Raw genomic sequence first — 19,382 nt, forward strand, 5'->3', positions numbered from 1 at the left:
GCTGTGCTTCCTTCAGAGGACGTGCACCGCGCCATCTTTGGTGTTTGCGTTTCGGTTATCCCCTCGGTTCCGGCGAACCCTCCGCTAAAAATAACAACTTCGGAATGTCGCATTTTGTAATCCCTAAATCCAGCCCAATAAAATCCGGGTCGCTCTGTCGCGTCCGTCCGTGTAGTGGCTGTGGGAGGGGCTGGCCGAGGGGGCGGCACTGTCCCGGCGCGGCCGTCAGGGGGCGCCATAACACTGGGCCGCCGGCTCCGCGCCGGGACCGCCCCATCTCAATGACGGCGGGGCGGTCCCGGGGCGGGCGAGAGGCGCGGAGGCCGCGGCGGTCGCCCGTGATGGCGGCGGCCCCGTCCCCGCCGCGCGGCCTCTGCCGCTCCGTGCACTGGTTCCGCCGCGGGCTGCGGCTCCACGACAACCCGGCGCTGCAGGCGGCTCTGCGGGGCGCCGCTTCCCTCCGCTGCATCTACATCCTGGACCCGTGGTTCGCCGCCTCCTCGGCCGTGGGCATCAACCGCTGGCGGTGAGCAGGGGTTGCAGGGAGACGCGCGCTGGCGGTGCGGGAGGCGGCCGGGAACTTTATGTAACGTTGTTAGGCTTCCCCTGAGCTGGCTGCGCTTCCCCGCCTCCGTCCCTCTGGGTCGTGGGTGGGCGTGCGCTGGGCTTGCTGTGTGGTCAAGCTGTCTGCTTCCTCCCTCTGGACGCGGGCAAACGTTTGGAGTGAGTCACGGCTGTGCAGAAAGCGGGCGTACCCAGGAGCCGGCGGCATTACATAACGCTGCTGTGCCGAGTCTCGGTGTCTCAACCTTTGGAAACCCCGAGGTAGGCAGGGGTTCACCTGTGCGAGGCTGCCCCGCGTGCAGGTGAGCACATCTCCGCCCTCGTGTCACCCGGCTGGTGCCGGACCGGGCGCCCACCGGGCTGGAAATCCTCCTAAGCGCTCCGCCGTGTCACGTGGCCACGCGTGGGGCCGGGGAAGCTGCGGCTGCCGCTGGCTGCCAGCCCGGCTGCATCTGGGGGGACGGGTGGGTGGCTGCTCCCCAGGCGTTTCTAGAACGCGCATCCGAGAGTGACTGGAAGGCCGTCGGTGTGCAGCTCACCACAGTGCGGGTGTTCAAATCACGGGAATGGGTGCACTCTGTTGCTGCCCGTAGCAGGAATTGGTCTGTCCGTGGAGCAGACTTTCAAACGGCAGCAGCAAGCAGAAGTGCTGTTCGTATGCTGCGGACATTGCTCGTCTAGGAGAGACGGAGCATTGCTCCTGAAAGCGCAGTTTCTTAAAAGACAAAACTACCTTCGCTTGCAGCTGTGTACCTACTGCTAATGTCCCGAGTTGGTGCCTCTGGCTGCTGGGGAGAAGTGTCCTAGCAAACTGCTTACGTTTACTGCAGCCTGCTTGTTTCCCAAAGGGAACCCTAGCTTAGTCTTGCTCTTTTTTTTTTTTTCTTCATTTACTTGTACTCTGAAGTCTGTGCTTCAAAGAAAGTGTTTGCTTTTTACCGAGCCTCCAGGAAGGTATTGTGTTGAAAATCCCTTATTACTTAATTGCATGTTGTATGTGAGCCGTGTAGGGCTATAACCCATGTTTAATCTTCAGAACACCTTGGAAGGATGGTATTCCTATTTTACAGATGGGAGGTAGGTGGCGAGTAGGGGAGTGGTTAGTTTTGGTTATGCAGACCTGCTTCTGGATCTTCTGTGCCTTGATGCTTGGCCTTTGTTGCCCATTCTCTTTCAAGAAGCGCAGAGGGATCTCCTTCTACCACAGAGCTTGCAATTCCCATTGTTGCAAAACAGCTGAGCAACGAGGAAGTTATATTTTGCAGGGCAGTTGTAAGTTAGCCTTCCTCTTAACTGTGTGTGGTTTTAAGAGAGCTGATGCTCATACCGTGTCTTCCAGGTCACAATGCCAAATGAGCCCATAGGAATGGGGGAGAGGCAGAGGTCAGCAGACACACTTACTGGGGGCTGCGAGTTTGCCAGCAGTGCCACGTGCTGTTGCAGAGATTAAAGTTTTAAAGCTGGTGTCTTTCACAGGGATAGGCAAACAAGATTGTATGGCAGTGGAAGCAAAGACAGTACAGATGAAGTTGTTTCGCAGTGAAATGGAGGGATCAGTAAGATTCAATATTAAGAGTTTAAACACATAAATGCAAAAAGCTCTTAAAATGTCTTGTAATGTTTTTGGGGTGGGAGGAGATGTCTTGGCATATTCTCATCTTTGCGTCTCTGTGGTGGAAGATGAACTGCAGTTCTGTTTACAGCTGTTCTAAGTACAGATGGCTTTTGCCTTGGGAGGTCTTGGTGCTCAGTTTCTTGCTGCTGGTGAACTAGGAGTATATGTTTCTCTGCTGTGAGTGTGCATTGCTCTGCCATATCCTTTCCTATTCTGTAAAGCTTGCACAGTTCTGGCAGCAGTCCTTGGAGTACTGTATTAACACCTTTCTACTTCAAATACAAACACCCCCCCTTGCTCAGAACCCATGGAAGAATATAAATTACATGGTGTATGCTCTTTTCCATGCAGATGATACAATGCAAAGAAACTAACTGGCAGGGAATACACACAGCTCTGAGAGAGAGCATGGGAGCAGTAAAGAGGAAAGAAGAAAAAAATCCTGGGGAGTTCTTGTATCTGGCTGAGAGAACTTGTGTATGAATGGTTGGGAGGTGGCTGGTGCAGCAGCCTCATAACTGTAGACAGCCTAGGGATGAATAAGAAGTCTTGCTTTTTTTTTTTTTTGTCTGAACTTCCAGTTTGATTGATGATGCAGATTTGTCTTTGGCTGTAGTCGAACTGACTGATGATAACTGCTCTTTTTGCTTCTCTGCAGATTCCTGCTTCAGTCTCTGGAAGATCTGGACAACAGTTTAAGGAAACTCAACTCTCGCTTGTTTGTGGTGCGAGGACAGCCAACAGATGTCTTTCCAAGGCTCTTTAAAGTAAGAGAATACACTAATTTTCTGAAGTCTAGCGAGGAAAAACTAATGTCCCATTTATTGGAGATCACTTGGCTTACTGTTAGCTTCAGTGCTATCCATTATGGCAAGCTTAGGAGCTGTACACACTCTTGTACTCAACCTTACAAAAAAGTGAGTAGAGGGTAACCCACTGCTGGGGTGCCTGTACTTCTTTCTGGATGGTGCCTTTTGCCTTTGCTTCTGCATGTCAGGCCTCACAGAACTGTACTGCAGTCCTGCTGCCTTTACTCAGTAGGAGCATCATATCCATATTCCTTTAGAGACAACTGAAAAAAAAAAAAAAAAAAAGCATGTTGATCAGTAGGTGAATCACAAATAAGGCTTTGTGTTATCATTTCAAAATTCAGAAGCCTTTATGTTAACTGACCTTCCTGGTCTGCTTCCATTCAAGGCTGCACTTAGGCAGCTCAGCAGCAAAACACAGATTGGGTCCAAGCTCTTTGTTGATGTACTGTTTAAGACAGTGGAATACGTTCTGACCTCTGTGGTCGATGGTGGATAGGTGTGGTACATTTCTAAAGTGATACTTCAGTACTGCAGGCTGTGAGATAGGCAGAGCTGGCAAGAGGATCTCTTTGAATATAAAGGTTTCTCAAGCGGTAAAATTATATGACTCATTCTTCTCTGTCATGTCCTAACATTGTGTTTGGAGCTTTCTGGCAGCATCATTCCTAAAGTAACAAAGCTACAGCAAAGAAGGGTTCACCACAGTCTTACAAGCTGTGTTTGTCATGTAGATTGTACTTTACATAAGGTTGACAGAAGGAGTGCCCCCAAAATCTGCAGTAGCCAAGCTGCAGAAAAGGAAAGGTAAACTTGAGTCAGTACCCTCCTGCTGTATGCTGGTTTGATGTGCATTTGTGGGAGGAGGGCAGTCCTGGAGACAGGAATAGTATATGCAGATCAGAAGGTTCAGCAGTGTTTATTTTGGCTTCTGCAGGTTAACACGTGACAGAACCTATGTGCTTCTTCCAGCCTTTTTAGAATCTGGGTTATTTTTATCTTTTGATCCCCAAACAATGTTGGGATATTAGTAGTCCATTCCCACCTTATTTTAGTTCAAGGACTAGGTACTCTCAAGATAAACTGCGTGGGAGAAATATACCCACTCTGATCAAAGAAACAAGAAGTAGCTGGTAGAGTCTGAGGTTTGGAGAGATGGTTGTGGAATCAGCCAGGCCTGAGTGTTATTACAGTCTCTTCTGAGTGGGCCAGTGGCCTGGTGGATATCTTACATGTGCTCTAACAGAGCTGAAAATAATGTTGGTAGGTTGTTATTTTTTTATTATTTTATATGCTACTACAGAGTAAATGTGTGGCTTTCATGGGAATTCAGGCCTCTCCAGAGCTGATAAACTGAGTAGCAAATTCTGGGCAAATGAATGGCAGCAGCTTGTGCCTTGCTCTCAGCTGTTGTGGGGAGTTGTCACACGTGGTAATGTGGCACTTATGTCCAATTAGTTTGTGCTCTTGCTTCTGGGAGCTGAGTTATGTTGTTGGTAACAGTTGCTGCAAAAGCACTGTGTGCATGGGTACAGTGAGGCAGGCAAGTGAAGTATACACATTAGCTGCGTTAACCTTTGTAGTAGCATAGGATTTTTGTCTCCTGCTGTGGTACATACCTGTTGTAGTACTCTATTCTTCCTAAGATTAATTTTATTAACTTTAAGGTTCAATCTGAAGGTGTTCAGAAGGGAAGAGAAGCTTATATAGTTCTTTTCTGCTTCTAAGTTCCCATCCCAGTCTTGGGTCTTTGTTTTTAAATGGTCATTAGTGAACGAGTAACATCTGCTTCTTATGCACTGTTTGTGTTTCTGATGCCTCTTAGGTCTGGTTCTGAGGTGGAAGAGACCATCCCGTGCTTACAGAGGTGACTCACTGTCTCATTTGGAGATTGGTTCACATCTTGCTTGTGTGCAGGTTTTTTAAAGTGTCTCTATAGATTTCTGTCTGTGTTTGACTGGAGTGTTTGCTAAACAAATCTGTGGGCTGTTGCTCTGTTTGATGGATGCCTCCGGAGGGTCACTGTGGAAACCATTAAGCCTCTCCTCATAAGATTCATTTTCTGAGGAAAACTAGGCCATAGTCTTTGGCAGTGAGCAGTTTTCTCTCAAAGCCTGGAAGAGGCAGAGTGCTATTTCGTAAGGCCTGTTCTGTGTTGTCTGTGAGAGGTCTTTTGCAGATGTGAAATACAAAATGAGTTTATGGATCTGCTAGGCTGAATAGAAGTCCTACCTTTGGAGAGTTAATCATTTAAATCTGAAGTGTAGTATCGTACATTACTATTTGGAACAGGGAGGTCTGCTACGTTTGTCCTTTTCCCACTACTATTTTTCTTGTTTCTGGCTTGGACATTGGTCTTCTATTATGCGATTGTTTTATAGAGAGTCATGGGAAAAGAATTTAGTGAATTGTCTTTAGTTAATAATAGTCTGCATGTAATCCTTGTTCAAAAGTTCATATTTTTGCATTGAAAGGCTTCTGAAATCCTCTTTTTGCAAATACTGGAATGGGATGGCAGGGCTTCTTTTGAATACAACCAAAACAAGGTGGTGTTAGACTGAGCTGTAACCTAAGAACATTAATGGAGAAGAACAAGAACTCCAGCTTCCTTTTGTGTAGTTTAAACCCAGCTTTTAGGATTTTGCACAGCATTTGCTAGAGCTGATAATTTTGTTGGTTCTTCTGTTATCCCAGCACCAGATTGCTGTTCTCCACAGGAACCCTCCTTAAGTTCTCAGGACTTGACAGTGGCAATTACAATTGCCATTTCTATATTTTAGTAATTTAGCTGGTTAGAAAGGTTTCCTTTCTGACACCTGCATGTGCTATTTCTTACAGGAGTGGGGAGTCACTCGTCTCACCTTTGAATACGACTCGGAACCGTTTGGCAAGGAGCGGGATGCAGCTATTATCAAACTGGCCAAGGAAGCTGGTGTGGAGGTGGTCATTGAGAACTCCCACACACTCTATGACCTGGACAGGTAAGGGCAAAGTGCTGCCTTGGTTGGGATTGCTTTGTCTGGGGAGACCTCGGTCTCCTCATTGACGTTGATTACTGTATGTTGATCTCCGTCATCCCTTGTGAGCTTGGAAGGTGTCAACAGGATTACTCTGCACGCTGGAGCTTTTGATTAGAGCGCGTCAACATGCTGACAGTGACGTGAATGTATAGAAAGGTGTTGCCTCAGGCTAAATAATCTCTGTACTTTACTGTCATTTAAGTTGCTCAGCTATGTCCTATTGATTGATTTTCTTGGGCATGTCCTGTCTGCGTGGACTGCGTTTTTTTCACTTCACTGTATTAAAGGTGTCTGAGATATCGTCTCAAATGGAAACAATAAAGGCAAGGCTTTAACTGATGGATATGCCAGGACAGCTGGAAGAACAAGGTAGATTGGGGCAAACTTACCTTATTCTATAATCTGAAGGCCTTGACTTTATTGTGTTATGGTGAAGTGTTTCTTGTATCTTGAGGATTATTTATTTATATGTACGTAAGGTCTTCTTAAGACAATCTTTCAGCTAAGACTATACAGTATGCTTGACATGAACCATGTTTCAGTGCTATTCTTATAGGTTGGTTTCTTTTTTTTTTCTTTTGGCTGTCTTCTATCAGTAATGCTGAATGTAATTTTCCTCCTTTAAAGCTTTAGTATGCATAACTTCCTGTGGGAAGGAGCATTGCAGTTCAGCACGTGCTATGTGGAAATGTTTACATGTGGGGTAGGGGAATTCTCTCTCATGAGCACACACTCCTCTGCTTCTTTGTGTTAGAAGATGCTATGAATACTTAACCTCATCCTCACTTCTTCAGTGCCCCTCAAACTCTTCCTTGTGTCCTTTTCGTCTTTTCTGACCTGGAGAGTCCTAGCTTACTTAATTTTCAGTTGGAATCTGTTCTGTAGTTGTTCTGATTTTTGTTGTTTTTATCTCTGTGCATTCATGGAGGTGACAAGGAGTGGGGAGTACTGTAGCTGATGTTCAAGGTATAGGAACAACATGGATTCATATAGTGCTGTACTATTGTCTGTCTTCCAGCAGTTACTGGTGGTTTTTTGCTTGTTTGCTTTCCTGAGTGTCACTGGGCTGATGTTTGGGAGCTTCCTTCCTGAATGGCCTTTAGATAATTGAGAGGCCATTATTATAAGTTTAAGGTCACATAGCAATGTACATGGAGAAAAAATGTGACCAATTTGAATTTCATCTGTTCTTCTTGTCCATCTTCTTGTTCATCTGCTCGTGTGGTGTACAGGGAAATTCTTAGGTTGCATTTCAGTTTCATCTATGCCAGGTAACTTGCTGCTTCAGTAAACTGTCACCACATTCATTTTTTGTCTTTTGTTCTTTTTTTCACTAGTCTGTTTTTGTAATGGTTTTGTAAAAGAATTTTTAGTGAGGATGTTAACCAGATGTCTTCTGAAAATCCAGGCAGAACCAGATATCCCTTGCTTCTCTGCTTAATGTGGCTAATAGAATTTAGAGGCACAACTTCCCATTACCAAGGCCAGTTTAACATCTTACATAGGCATTTGTTCACTGGTCCTATTAGTATTTTCTACTAATTTGACCAATAGATCAGACTTTCTGTTCAGTAGTCCCTCCGATGACCTGAAGTGCTTTTTAAATCTGAGTCATACTTGCTTTTTTTCCCTCCTTAGTATTGCAGTTTTAAGGCAAGTGTTATTTACTTGCAGTGGCATGGCTACTTCTTGACATCCTTCTGAACTCCTGGTTACATGTTGGCTGGTCCTGCCAGCTGTTGCCTTCAACAGTGGCTTTGTTGTGTGTTAACTGCCTGCTGACCTCCCAGTCTGAGACATCTTCTGATGCATTTCCTTGGAGACTCAGGGTGAGACCTCCATACTGAGTACAGCTGCAAGAAGTTAAATGCAGTTCTTCCGCTGTGGCATTACACTTTGTCTTCTTTTATTGCATTGGCTGCTTCTTGGCCCTATAGATATCCTGGCGTGTCTGTGAAGGCATTTTTTTTTCCTGGGAGGTGTATGGAGGACTGCTTTTATGTCTTTTATGTTAAATGTAATATTTTTTTCCTAATCTTCAGTTTCCTGAAGGATTTTGCCTTCAGTTTTATATGCAGTTATTGATTTTTTTAATTATTATTGTTGTTATTTTTTTTCTTTTAACTGAATTTATCAAATAATTTATTGGATTTATTGGATAATTTATTTCATTTTTTCCCTGGCATGTCATCTTCAAATAATCTGTGTTGTTTGTCAGCATTTTACCTTTCAACTTCTGTTTGCTTAGCACGCTTTCTTTTTTTAATGCCATTCTCAAAATGAAAGCCAGTGTTGTATATAATTGATCCTGTGAGGATGCTGAATTGATGCATGGTGGAGTCACACTTAGAGCAGACGTGGTAACGAATGCTTTTAGCTATACCTTTTACCTCAGCTATACCTGCTGCCTAAGACTACATTGTACATTGGCTTTCCATTGTATGGATTCTTGATTAATTGTTCCACGGAGCAGTCATTTGTAACAGCTAGAAAATAGTTCTTGCCAGGCCATGGGTTGTGACAACTGTGTGGTCTCCGCAGCGGCAGTCAAAGTCTCCAGTTATTCTGACATTTCCAGGTTCTTGGCATCTGTGGGATTTCTCAGCAGGTGGTGATGCAGTTCTAAGTCTGTATTCCTCTTGGAAGTCTCTCTCAGGCAGAGCTTATTCTCCTCCAGTCATGTTATCCATTCTTCTAACTCATGGAATGTATTCCCCCTCTGCTTAGCCTACTCTTTTTTCTTGCATTATTCATAAGTGAGTGGTGGTGTTCTTATCTTTCTTTGATCAATTTTTTGACAAGAATGTCAGGCCTGTTTTTGAACAACATTGACTGATCTTTCACTTCAGTGACTGGTTCCAGCCATCCTTCCCTTCTCACCCACAGTATGTTCTGAGTACCAGCACCAGAGCTCCTTTCTAACATCTACTAAGAGCCAGTTCTTTTAATGTGTGAGTTTGACCATTTCTGCCCAGGAGGAAGGTCTCAGTGTACTCCTCTCTGGCACCACCAGCATAGCTGTTTGACTATCAGAGCCTCTTTCCCCTCCTCTCTCCCAAAACAAAGTGAGGGCTGTGCGGAATCAATATCAGTGATGGAAAAGAACCCTAACAACCTGGAGACTCCTAGTCCAGATCAGCTGTGTTCAAACTGTAGGATTTAGGCAGCATAGATAATCTCTTAGGTATCAGCTTAGCCTGCTCAAAGCCTTCCCTTGACAGTTATTCTGTCTGACAACTGTCAGCTGATGGGTTGTTTTGTCCCTTCTCAGGATCTGCCTCTTCTCTTCTCCTAGAGATGTAAATCCCCTGCAGCCTGCTTGCTGACAGTCAGCGTCAATCCCAGGCAGGGTTGTGTTGGGGGGAGTGGTGTTGGCCAGAGAGGAGCACTGTGAACCTGCTTGTTTGTAGCATGCATCAGGAGCGACTGTAGCTCAAACACCACTGTCAGTCTGAAGTAATTAAATAGCTTTTAATAAGAGTGCTGGCTTACTCAAAATAACCAAGTTTACGTAATGTGTCGGTTCTGCCATTGGTGATTACACTATGCCCAGTAAGTACTTTGATTCCATCTTTGAAGTTTTAAGTCAAAGTTCTATATGCCAGACCTCATTATCCTTGTCTGCCTTGCTCAGTGCCCTGTGCTGGAGAAAGTCCTGTGAGATTGTATGGCTTGGGTTAGAAGGATGCTACGAGGAGGGAATGGAATCCGCTTACAGGGCTTCCCATAACAGCTGTGTGCTGAACTGCACAGCACACGCAGTGTGTATTGTATAATATCCAACGTCGTACAAAACCTGGGATCTGGTACTTCTTTTCATGGCAGTATTGTGCAAGATGCAAATTTTGTTGCATAATGGCAGTGTCAGGTGTTGTAAAATGTGCAGTTTGTCCTAGTCCTGTCTCTTAATGATTTGTGCCCCAGATCTGGAGCTGGCTGTTCAGGAAGCTGTGACAGGGAACTATCAAGGATGTCAGCCAGGGACAGCAGAGCTCACCTGCAATTCACCGTGCTTTGCTCCAATAGCTGTCTGCTCACAGAACCTGTGGGTCTCAGATGTGGCACAGTAGCAGCTCTCAGGTTGAGCTGTGGTATAACTCTGTGGAAGAGGGCTGGGAAAAAGAGGCAGTGCTAAAGCAGCAGCTTCCCAGCTCCTATCTTAGGCACTGCAGGGCAGATATAGTTCAGCTTGGTCACATTTCTGCTCCCAAGTGCTGGGATCCTTTGGGAATCAGTAAGCCTCCCTAGAGTGCTTGCTTCACTGGAAGGGTCCTGTGGCCTGGGTGGTGGTGGGAAGCAGAGCCTGATATCCCGGCTCAACTCGGCATGGCAAAGCAGAGCACACGTGAGGGCGGCTGAGGGCTGGGAAGGCTGGCATGTCGCTCCTCCTCGCCACACGTGCAGCTGCCAGGGAGGGCAGGGAAGGCACATGGCGGTGACTGAAGCGCTGGGCTCCAAGCCCAGCCCCTTGCATAAGCTGTTGACTGTGCGGGGTGGAGAAGGCAGAGCTGCTGCAGCTCTGTGTGAGCTGTGGGGTTGGCTGCCTCTGCTTTATGTAATGCTGGCTTTCCTCTGCTGCCTGCCTTGCCGTTAACTCCTTCCTCTCTCTGGCCCAGGCGGGTTCCCAAAGGCCTCTATGCAAGACAAACTGAAGCAAACTAAGTTTCCGTGACCCTAGCAGGCCATGGGTGCCCAGTGAGCAAAGAGGTAGGGAGCCATGGCTGCCTGTTTCATCCCACAGTCAGACACAGGTGAAGAGCATGAGACGGGTCTGCTTACGACTTTGTGTTGTGGGCAAGCACAGTGCCTCCTCTAATCACCAGGAATGAGAGGAATGACGTAAAATGGGATTTGTCTTGTCTGGGATGGGAGGAGGAGGGATCACTGTCAATCTGGGGCTTGTTGTGGCAGACAGGAAGGAGGTAAGGTCAGAACTGGGCTAGGACATCGCAGAGAGACAGATGCAGGTCTGGGATTTGTTGGCTTAGGGTGTATTCAGACTGAGATTTCCTACAAAATTCTAGTCAAGAACCTTGGGAGCAGAAATGCTAAGCCTGGTGAAGGAGAGCTGGATTTGTTTGCTTTTCCCATGGAGGATGATTACTGTTGGGTTTTTGTTTTGTGGTTTTCTTTTTGTAAATATCCCTTTGAGGGATGCATCAGGTGGAAGCTACATCTGTAAAGATTTCTGTATCCAAAGTGAAAGGCTATCCTGAGCAGAGACAGCGGTCTGGCTGTCATTTTCTCATGCTTCTCGTGGCAACCAGGCTGAATTATGTCACTTCGCTTATTTTGTTTCCAGAATAATAGAGCTGAATGGCAACAAGCCACCCCTCACCTACAAGCGCTTCCAGGCCATCATTAGCCGTATGGAGCTCCCAAAGAAGCCAGTGAGCAGCATAGTAAGCCAGCAGATGGAGACATGTAAAGTGGACATCCAGGAGAACCATGATGATGTATATGGGGTCCCATCCCTGGAAGAGCTGGGTATGTAATGAGAGTGAATTTGGGGTTAACTGCCAGTCAAAATGGACTACTAAATCTGCTTCTGATGACTGGCACGTGCCCAGGACAGCTCCAGTGTTGTATTCAAGCCTTGCAGATAGGGTTATGTTTTCAGCAGGTGCCAGTCTTCGTGAGAGGAGAGTGCTGCTGTTCTTGTACTTCCCACTGATGCACAACATCCCCTTTAGCTATTACTCTGAAATGTTCTGTATCTGTCCTTACATTTTCTGCTATTTTGAGCACATAACCACTGTATCAGTGTCTCATGCCCTTGCCAGCTGCTGTCTTCCTACTGCTGTCTCCAACAGGTTGTGTAACAGACCTGAAGAGGAAAACTAACCATCTACCAGGCACACATCACTTCATTCACTTATTATCAAGCACTGCTGACTTGAGAGCTTAGCAAGATAAAAGACATTACCAAAACTTCTTTCATGTATTCTGCTAAGCCTCTTGGTCGTTGGAATGTTGGTGTTTGTCTCCTCTTTCTTAATGCTTATATTATTCCTAGAGGAGGATGAATAGAAAACTGAGGAATGTAAGGCTTACATCAAGGAAGCGAATATAAATGCAAAGGAAGAAAGGGTTCTTGCAGAAGATTTCTCTGCATATGTGAGTCTTTGGAGGCTCTATGCTGGCTTCCTAGCAGTATCACTTTTTACCTTAAGACACGCTTTCAGCAGTTATGGACAAAGTGTTTCACAAACAAAACTATCCTAAAGGCTGCAGTCCTGGATAGATTCACTTCCTTTGTCTGGCCTAATGCAAGACCTTCTGCAACCCTCCTCTGCTCTGCTTGCAGCCTCGGGAGGCTCCTCTCAGCCCAGAGCACTGCAGGGGAACTGCATTATTGCTTCTCCTTTTGTGCTGGCTCTTCAGTGCTAAAGCAGTAGCTTTCAGCAGAATAGGAGCCTTGCCAGGAGCAAGACACTCTCTAGTGAGCTGCTGGTAGCAGTGGCAAAGTATTTTGTAAGGCAGCAAACCTGTGGAGCAGGTGTTTCTTTAATAATTGGTGTGTGACCAATGGGGAAGGTCCCCAGAGGGCTGCCTGAAGCATTGCGGGAAGAGGCTCTTGTAGTATGGTGTCATGAGCAGGCTCTCCTTCTGTTCCAAGTGAATTCCTTGCTATAGAAGGACTAAAGCAGCAAGCAAGCCATGTTAAGCAACTGTAGTATTAAGTGCATCTTGACCCTGCTAATGCTTACTCCCATCTGTACAGTTCAAATCATACAGAGTTCTTTCCCTCAGGCTTCCCTACAGATGGTCTTGCCCCTGCAGTTTGGCAAGGAGGGGAGACGGAAGCCCTGGCACGGCTGGATAAACACTTGGAAAGAAAGGTAACCCCCCATCTTATATAAGTGATCATTCTGCAGTATTGGGCTCCAAACAAAAAAAAAATTGAATGTTAGCCATTGCTCTCTCTCCCTGCTTATCTTAGCAGGGGCCTTTACATTGGCCTATGGCAGGAGCATTTGATACTGTTGGAGTACTTCTGTCATCTTGGGTTGTGTGGAGAACAAGGAACTCCCAGGCTTCTTCAGACCCAAAGAAGTAAAACTGTGTTAACCATATTACTGTTAGAAGCACATTAAGATTCTAGTCCTTGGTTTTTTTTCCCCTCCATTCCATTTAGAGGAATGCAAACTTGGAAACTCTCATCCAAATTGCTCAGTCCCTGCTGTACGCTACACACCAGCTCCTTTTGTCTTTATCTGAGGTACTTGCTGATAAGAGATTATGTCCCTGCATATTTCACAAAGTGGTATGCCCCTATCTCTGTGCTGAAATATCTCAATTTCTTCTGTCAAACCAGTGTTCTTCATTATACTGTGCTTAATGCAAACGATTTTGAAGTCATGAAATTAGATTTCGGTTCAGAAACATGACTCACTTTTAAATACTCTGTGTTGTTTTTTTTTAATGCTAGTGACAGCTGTAGAGCTCAAAGTGTAAATTCTTGCCAAAGAGGGATAAAACTGTCAGCATCAGACAGGTCTGAATTTCCCTAGATGTTCTTGTTTAGTGTGTAAAATGAGATAAGCATACTTGGATGTAAACAATTGCATTAACATGTGTCCCTAGGAGATCTCGGGGTTATTAGCTCCTGCATGCAAAGTCAATTTAGTCATTTTCTTGACTAAAATGACTAATTTAAAGCATAGATTTTACATTTCTTGAATAGGGTGTGGCGTTGCCCACTTGAGATTTCTCCCAGCAGTAGCTGGAAGTGAGTAGAAGAGACTGTGCTGCCAGACCTGAGCGACCCTGCCACCCGCACAGAGGCCTGCCTTAAGCAATCTGACAGATTTGGATTTGTTTTGGCTAATTTCTCCCGAATATGTTTAGGCATGGGTTGCAAATTATGAAAGACCAAGGATGAACGCCAATTCGTTGCTGGCCAGCCCTACAGGACTCAGTCCCTACCTGCGTTTCGGCTGTTTGTCCTGCCGCTTGTTCTACTATCGTCTCTGGGAGCTCTATAAGAAGGTAAGACAAGCAGTTCATCAGGAGGGCAGGCTGGTTTTGAGCGTAGTTTGATGCCAGTTGACAGACACTGCCAGAACAGCTGCAAAAAAATGCTATTGCCTCACTTGTGTTTGTCTGTTGGATAAAGCCTGTCGCTGGTATAAAGGAGACTTTTGGGTAAGGAAAAAGGATTTTTCTGCACCTAGCTGAGCACGCCTCAAATCTTATGGTACTCTATTCTTCAGGCTGGACTCCTGCGTTGTGAGCCATGTTGAACCTTTTTATTGTTATGGGTGGTTCAAGACACTTGTCAGTGTACTGAGTGGGCTAAAAGCGTGTTCTGAGTTTTATCACTTGGGATTTCTGGTGAAGGACAATTTGGAATTGAGCATTATGGCAGTTGTCGGTAACAGTCTTGGGATCTGGGCATGAGTGGCTTGCAGCTCAGCTTAGTGAAGCCAGTCCTCCCCTGCTTGTGAATACTGTTGCTCCCTCCTCTACAGGTGAAGCGGAACAGCACTCCTCCCCTTTCCCTGTATGGACAGCTTCTCTGGCGGGAGTTTTTCTACACAGCAGCCACAAACAACCCAAAGTTTGATCGCATGGAGGGGAACCCCATCTGCATCCAGATTCCCTGGGACAAGAACCCTGAAGCCTTGGCAAAGTGGGCCGAGGGCAAGACAGGTTTCCCTTGGATCGACGCAATCATGACCCAACTGAGACAGGAAGGGTGGATCCACCATTTGGCCAGGCACGCCGTGGCCTGTTTCCTGACCAGGGGAGACCTCTGGATCAGCTGGGAATCAGGAGTCAGGGTGAGTCTGACATTTCCAGAGGCTTGCAGGAGGCCATAAGGAAAACAAAGTCTCCCTGGCACTTGCTGCAAGGATGGGCATACAGGTATGGCTTTTGCTCGGCATGTAGAAGTTGCGTGGAAGGGAGGATTCTGCCTTCCACCACGAGGGCTCAGAAAGTATTGAGTCTCCAGTTGTCTTGACAAAATCTTAGTGGAATCCGGTGCTTAATATGGAGTGGGGGGTTGGGTGGGCTGCTTTTTTTGTTGTTTTTTTTTCTTTATAAAAGTTCACTCAGTCCATCTGTTGCATTTGAAAGTTCGATGTCTCTTTATAACTGGACCTTTCTCCTTATTGCTTATTGTGTAATCCATCACCGTGCTGGTCAGGGAACGCTCCATGACTGTGAAATCAGAGTCTAGATTCTCACAAGAAAAGAGGTAAAAGACCATCCTTTGGGGACATCTGATGGGACAAGCAGCTTGAACTTAGTGGATGTACATACTACCCCATGAAAAAAGTGGAGGTAGATGCATCTTGTCAGAAGGCTGTCAAAGCAGAACATAGCTGAGACAGTGTCAGGGTCAGATGCTAAAAGTGTTGCACCTGTGCATGAATGTGAGTGAGTTACTACTGAAAACAATCTGTCTCTTGGAGTGGAAGCGAGCTCTGGGACCTTCAGAGGGGTTCATCCTTTTTGCTTTGGTGCTTGCTCATCTGTGCAGCGTCTGCCTGCTTTCCACAGCTGGTGCTTTGCATTTATTACACCTCTCCAGTTAGGATCAATACCCCAGCCTTGCTGTAACACTAGGTAGTGATTTAGTCTGTAGCTGCATGAGAGATTAGCCAGCATTTTATCAGTGTGAGCAGACAGTGTGTCCCTATGTGAAAGTGTCAGGAAGCAAGATGTATTGACCAGCCACCTGGCTTCAGCCAGCAGTTTGCCTCTTTGCTCTGGTTTCTGAGAGCTGTTCAGTGCCTGCCATTTGAAATGGCATTTTAATTTCTCCTGGCACGAAGTCCTAACTGGGGAAGCTCTCATTCACTGTCTGTTCCTCCAATTGCTGCAGGTGTTTGACGAATTGTTGCTGGATGCAGATTTCAGTGTAAATGCAGGCAGCTGGATGTGGCTTTCGTGCAGCGCATTCTTCCAGCAGTTCTTCCACTGTTACTGTCCCGTGGGCTTTGGACGTCGTACAGACCCCAGTGGTGACTATGTTAAGTAAGTAACATGACTTGAGCTTCTTTCTTGCTTGATCTGTGAGCTTAAGTCACCCATTAGCTGGCAGGTATATGGTGCTTTCTGTGCATCCTGAATGCTGCGTTGCTGTACTTCAAGTGGCGTGTGCATCTCTTTCCTTGTTGCAGGAGGTATCTGCCCAAGCTAAAGGGCTTCCCCTCGAGATATATCTACGAACCGTGGAATGCACCAGAATCTGTGCAGAAGGCAGCCAAGTGCATCATTGGAGTGGACTACCCCAAACCCATGGTGAACCACGCGGAGACCAGCCGGCTGAACATTGAGCGCATGAAGCAGATCTACCAGCAGCTGTCACGCTACAGGGGGCTCTGTAAGTACCAACAATTGCAAAACACATGACATAAAATAATAATATGGCATAAATATGACATAAAATGCTCAGATTTAGGGTCATGGTTTAAAGTACATAGCAATAGTCTCTTCCTTGTCCTTGCAAGAAGAAGTGATCCCTGCCAAAGCTGCTCAGTTTGCAGGGAGAGCTATGCTGAGCTCTTAAACAGCTAAGAGTTGGGTTTTGTTTGAGAGCTGGTGGTTGGCACAGCACTGTCCATGTGCTACCCATAGTATATTCTTCACTTTGGGGAAAAATAGTAGGCAGAGCATCCTACGTAAATATGCTGTTAGTGGCCAACCCTGAGGAAGTACAAATCGGAGCAAATCCTCATTTGGTCATTTAGATGTGCTAGCTGGTGATCACTAAGGTGTTTCCATATGAAAGTCTTCTCCCAGCCCAAATATTTCTTGCTCCTGCTATGATCTTCTTGTTTTCCTCTAGGTTTATTGGCGTCGGTCCCTTCGTGTGTGGAGGATCTCAGTGGCCCAGTTACAGAGTCAGCTCCAGGGCAGGGCAGCAGCACCAGTACAGGTGAGATGGGAGTATTTGTGTACTTTGGACGTACGTTTATGTCAGCATAAAGGCTATGTGCAGGGGAGAGAGATTCTTTTCTAATAAAGGGAAGATGTAACTAGGAAAACATAGATCACATTCCCCTTCCTTCAGGCCTTCTTCAAAAGTCTCCAGTGAGCCTTCCTTCCTGAAAGGGATCGAGAATGTTGAATCCCTTATTGCCTGTATGTGTCTGTATGCAGCGACATCGTGTACGTCTCTGTAGGGCTGTTGGGTGTAACGAAGCTTCCCTTCAGCAAAGGACACTTTTGTGTTTGTTCTGGGGGACTTAGTTGTTGTTCTTTAAAACTTTCAAAATACTTTCTAAAAAAGACTATAGCAATATCTCTGTAGGTGTACACTGCATATCTCCTTTCTCTCAGCTCTCTGGCATATTAGGTTAGGGTGCACATGTGAGGAGATCTAAAGCCAGAGCAAATTCTGGCTTCAGTACCTCCTTCCACTACTTAAAGAGGGCTTATAAAAAAGGTGGAGAGGAACTTTTTAAACAGGCAGATGGCAACATACCATTAAACAAGGGGGAATATTTTTTAAACTAAAAGAGGGGGAGATATGTATTAGATGTTAGGGGGAAATAATTTATTCAGAGGGTGCTGAGACACTGGAGAAGCTGTGGGGTGCTCCATCTCTGGGGGTGCTCAAGGCCAGGTTGGCTGGGGTCCTGGGCAGCCTGAACTGGTGAGTGGCAGCCCTGCCCATGGCAGAGGGTTGGGACTGGGTGGTCTTTAAAGGTTCCTTCCAACCCAAACCACTCTATGAAATGTTGCAGTGACTGTTCTTTGTCTACAGCAATCAGACTACCGCAGTCTGACCAGGCTTCTCCAAAGCGCAAACATGAGGGAGCAGAAGAGCTGTGCACTGAAGAACTGTACAAGCGAGCCAAAGTGACAGGTCTCCCTGCTCCAGAGATCCCTGGCAAGAGTTCATGATTGTGAGTAGGCCCTGGCGTGACATGGCCTAAAATGTATTGTTCCAACAGCTAGCAAGGCTCAGTTTTATTTGCTCCCTGCATTTTAATGAGCAAAATGGACTTGGCCTGGAGAGAGAGAGGTGGTTCCTGACTTTAATTGCATAGACCTGTAATTTGGCAGTGGTCTGCCTTTGGGTTGTTTTGCTTTTGCTCGACAAGCTGTTAACTCAGTAGTCCAGCAGAGAGCAGTACCCTATTTCTAGAAGAACAGAGCACAGGTATGTTTGGGTTTGAGCTAGTGAGGAATTTTCCCCTTCCAGAATGGTTTGCAGACGGGTTTGCCCACGTGGTGAGGGCACAGGCTGGAGGAGGGGAAGTTCTTCTGCCTGAAATGCTCCATATCCCAGGAGGGAAAGAGCTGGTCATATGTCCCATCAGCTTTTCGGTATGAGGGGAACTCAAGGTAAACTGTCTCTCCTGCTTTCTCCTGCAGCCATCCACAGGCAGCTTGCAAGTGAAGAGTGAGAGTGCTGAAGAGGTGACCAGAGGAGCAGGGTCTGCTCCCTCCCCAGGACTGGAACTCGCGATCTGCAACAGAAAATCTGGGGCCTAGTAAAATATGTAATTCCAAGAGCTGCCACAAGGGGGCACCGTGTAGTGTGTTCGTGGGAACTTCAGGCTTTCAGATCTCCAAAGAGCCAAATATGTCTCTTCTCAGCCATGCCCTAAATCTGCCCTCATCTAGGAGGGCAGGAGCTTTCTTTCAACTTGTTCACCCTCAAGTGTTTGTCTTTTCTGACAGTGGATCAATGCATGTGATTTGCTGCATTGATAGAGAGAGCAGCATCTGCACACATCAGCAATAGTGAATACCCTTTCTCATCGATAGTACAACGAGGTGTGCTAGCTTCAATTCAAACTGTAGTTGGAAATAAGAAGGAAGCTGCTGGAATATCCAAAGTATCTGTCCTAAAGAAAACAGGAAACTCTCTGTATTTGTTTTGTTAGGCTAGACTGGTTGGGAGAAATATGTTTCATGAGTAAATCCAGTGATGCACGTGTCAGATGAAAAAGAAATGAAGGATAATTGTAGTATAGGAAGAAAGAGATGTAAACTGTCTTTACATTTGAAAGGCACTTAAAACTTTCCTTGCAGAAGAATCTCACTGCTGCCAGGTAAGCCATAGTGCTGTTGCTTGCAACGGGCAGCTTCAGAGCAGCTTGCCATGGAGGGGAAGGAGCTGAGAGAAGAAGAAATTCTTTGGAGAATAAGACCATGCTTTGATGTGATTAAAGCAGTCTCTCAAAAGCTTTCTGATCCACGTAACGTGGGAGCTGTACCTGGTGGGGAGAACAGCCTGGGGCTCAATGCTCTACCACATTTCCTTCCCTGAGTGAGAGCTCTCTCAAATGCAGTAACCAGTATGTAGTGAGTAGCCTGTGGAGTGCCTTGTGCTGATAGAGGATGGTAGCTCCTTGGAGTGAGTCTTCCTTGGGCTTAGTCTGTTGTCAGTTCTGCGTGGATGTTTGT

General features: G+C 46.1%; 2 protein-coding genes across 3 annotated transcripts in view; both read left to right on the forward strand.

Moving 5' to 3' along the window:
- Positions 1-19,382, forward strand: part of SLC35C1 (solute carrier family 35 member C1) — a 233,191-nt gene that overhangs the window by 4,109 nt on the left and 209,700 nt on the right. The gene's annotated exons all lie outside the window — the stretch shown is intronic.
- Positions 317-18,948, forward strand: CRY2 (cryptochrome circadian regulator 2). Of its 2 annotated transcripts, none has more exons than XM_065754812.1 (12): positions 317-526; positions 2,838-2,946; positions 5,827-5,969; positions 11,311-11,495; positions 12,762-12,850; positions 13,860-14,000; positions 14,483-14,794; positions 15,844-15,995; positions 16,142-16,344; positions 16,810-16,899; positions 17,731-17,872; positions 18,345-18,948. In XM_065754812.1, the coding sequence occupies exons 1-11, from the start codon at positions 342-344 to the stop codon at positions 17,868-17,870; spliced, it is 1,749 nt and encodes a 582-aa protein (XP_065610884.1). In that variant the 5' UTR covers positions 317-341; the 3' UTR covers positions 17,871-17,872; positions 18,345-18,948. The 2 variants fall into 2 exon arrangements, with proteins under 2 accessions (XP_065610884.1, XP_065610886.1); XM_065754814.1 differs by lacking the exon at positions 317-526 and adding an exon at positions 1,627-1,641.

Source organism: Cyrtonyx montezumae, unplaced genomic scaffold, assembly GCF_038088225.1.
Source record: "Cyrtonyx montezumae isolate F1298 unplaced genomic scaffold, pur_monq_1.0 scaffold_10, whole genome shotgun sequence".
Taxonomy (NCBI): domain Eukaryota; kingdom Metazoa; phylum Chordata; class Aves; order Galliformes; family Odontophoridae; genus Cyrtonyx; species Cyrtonyx montezumae.

What these genes read in the sequence shown, in the direction of transcription:
- CRY2 (XM_065754812.1), top strand. Translation starts at nt 342, where the DNA reads ATGGCGGCGGCCCCGTCCCCGCCGCGCGGCCTCTGCCGCTCCGTGCAC. An exon ending in GTGGGCATCAACCGCTGGCG is followed by an intron (nt 527 to 2,837) that starts GTGAGCAGGGGT and finishes GCTTCTCTGCAG; the next exon opens with ATTCCTGCTTCAGTCTCTGG. An exon ending in GCTGGGAATCAGGAGTCAGG is followed by an intron (nt 14,795 to 15,843) that starts GTGAGTCTGACA and finishes CAATTGCTGCAG; the next exon opens with GTGTTTGACGAATTGTTGCT.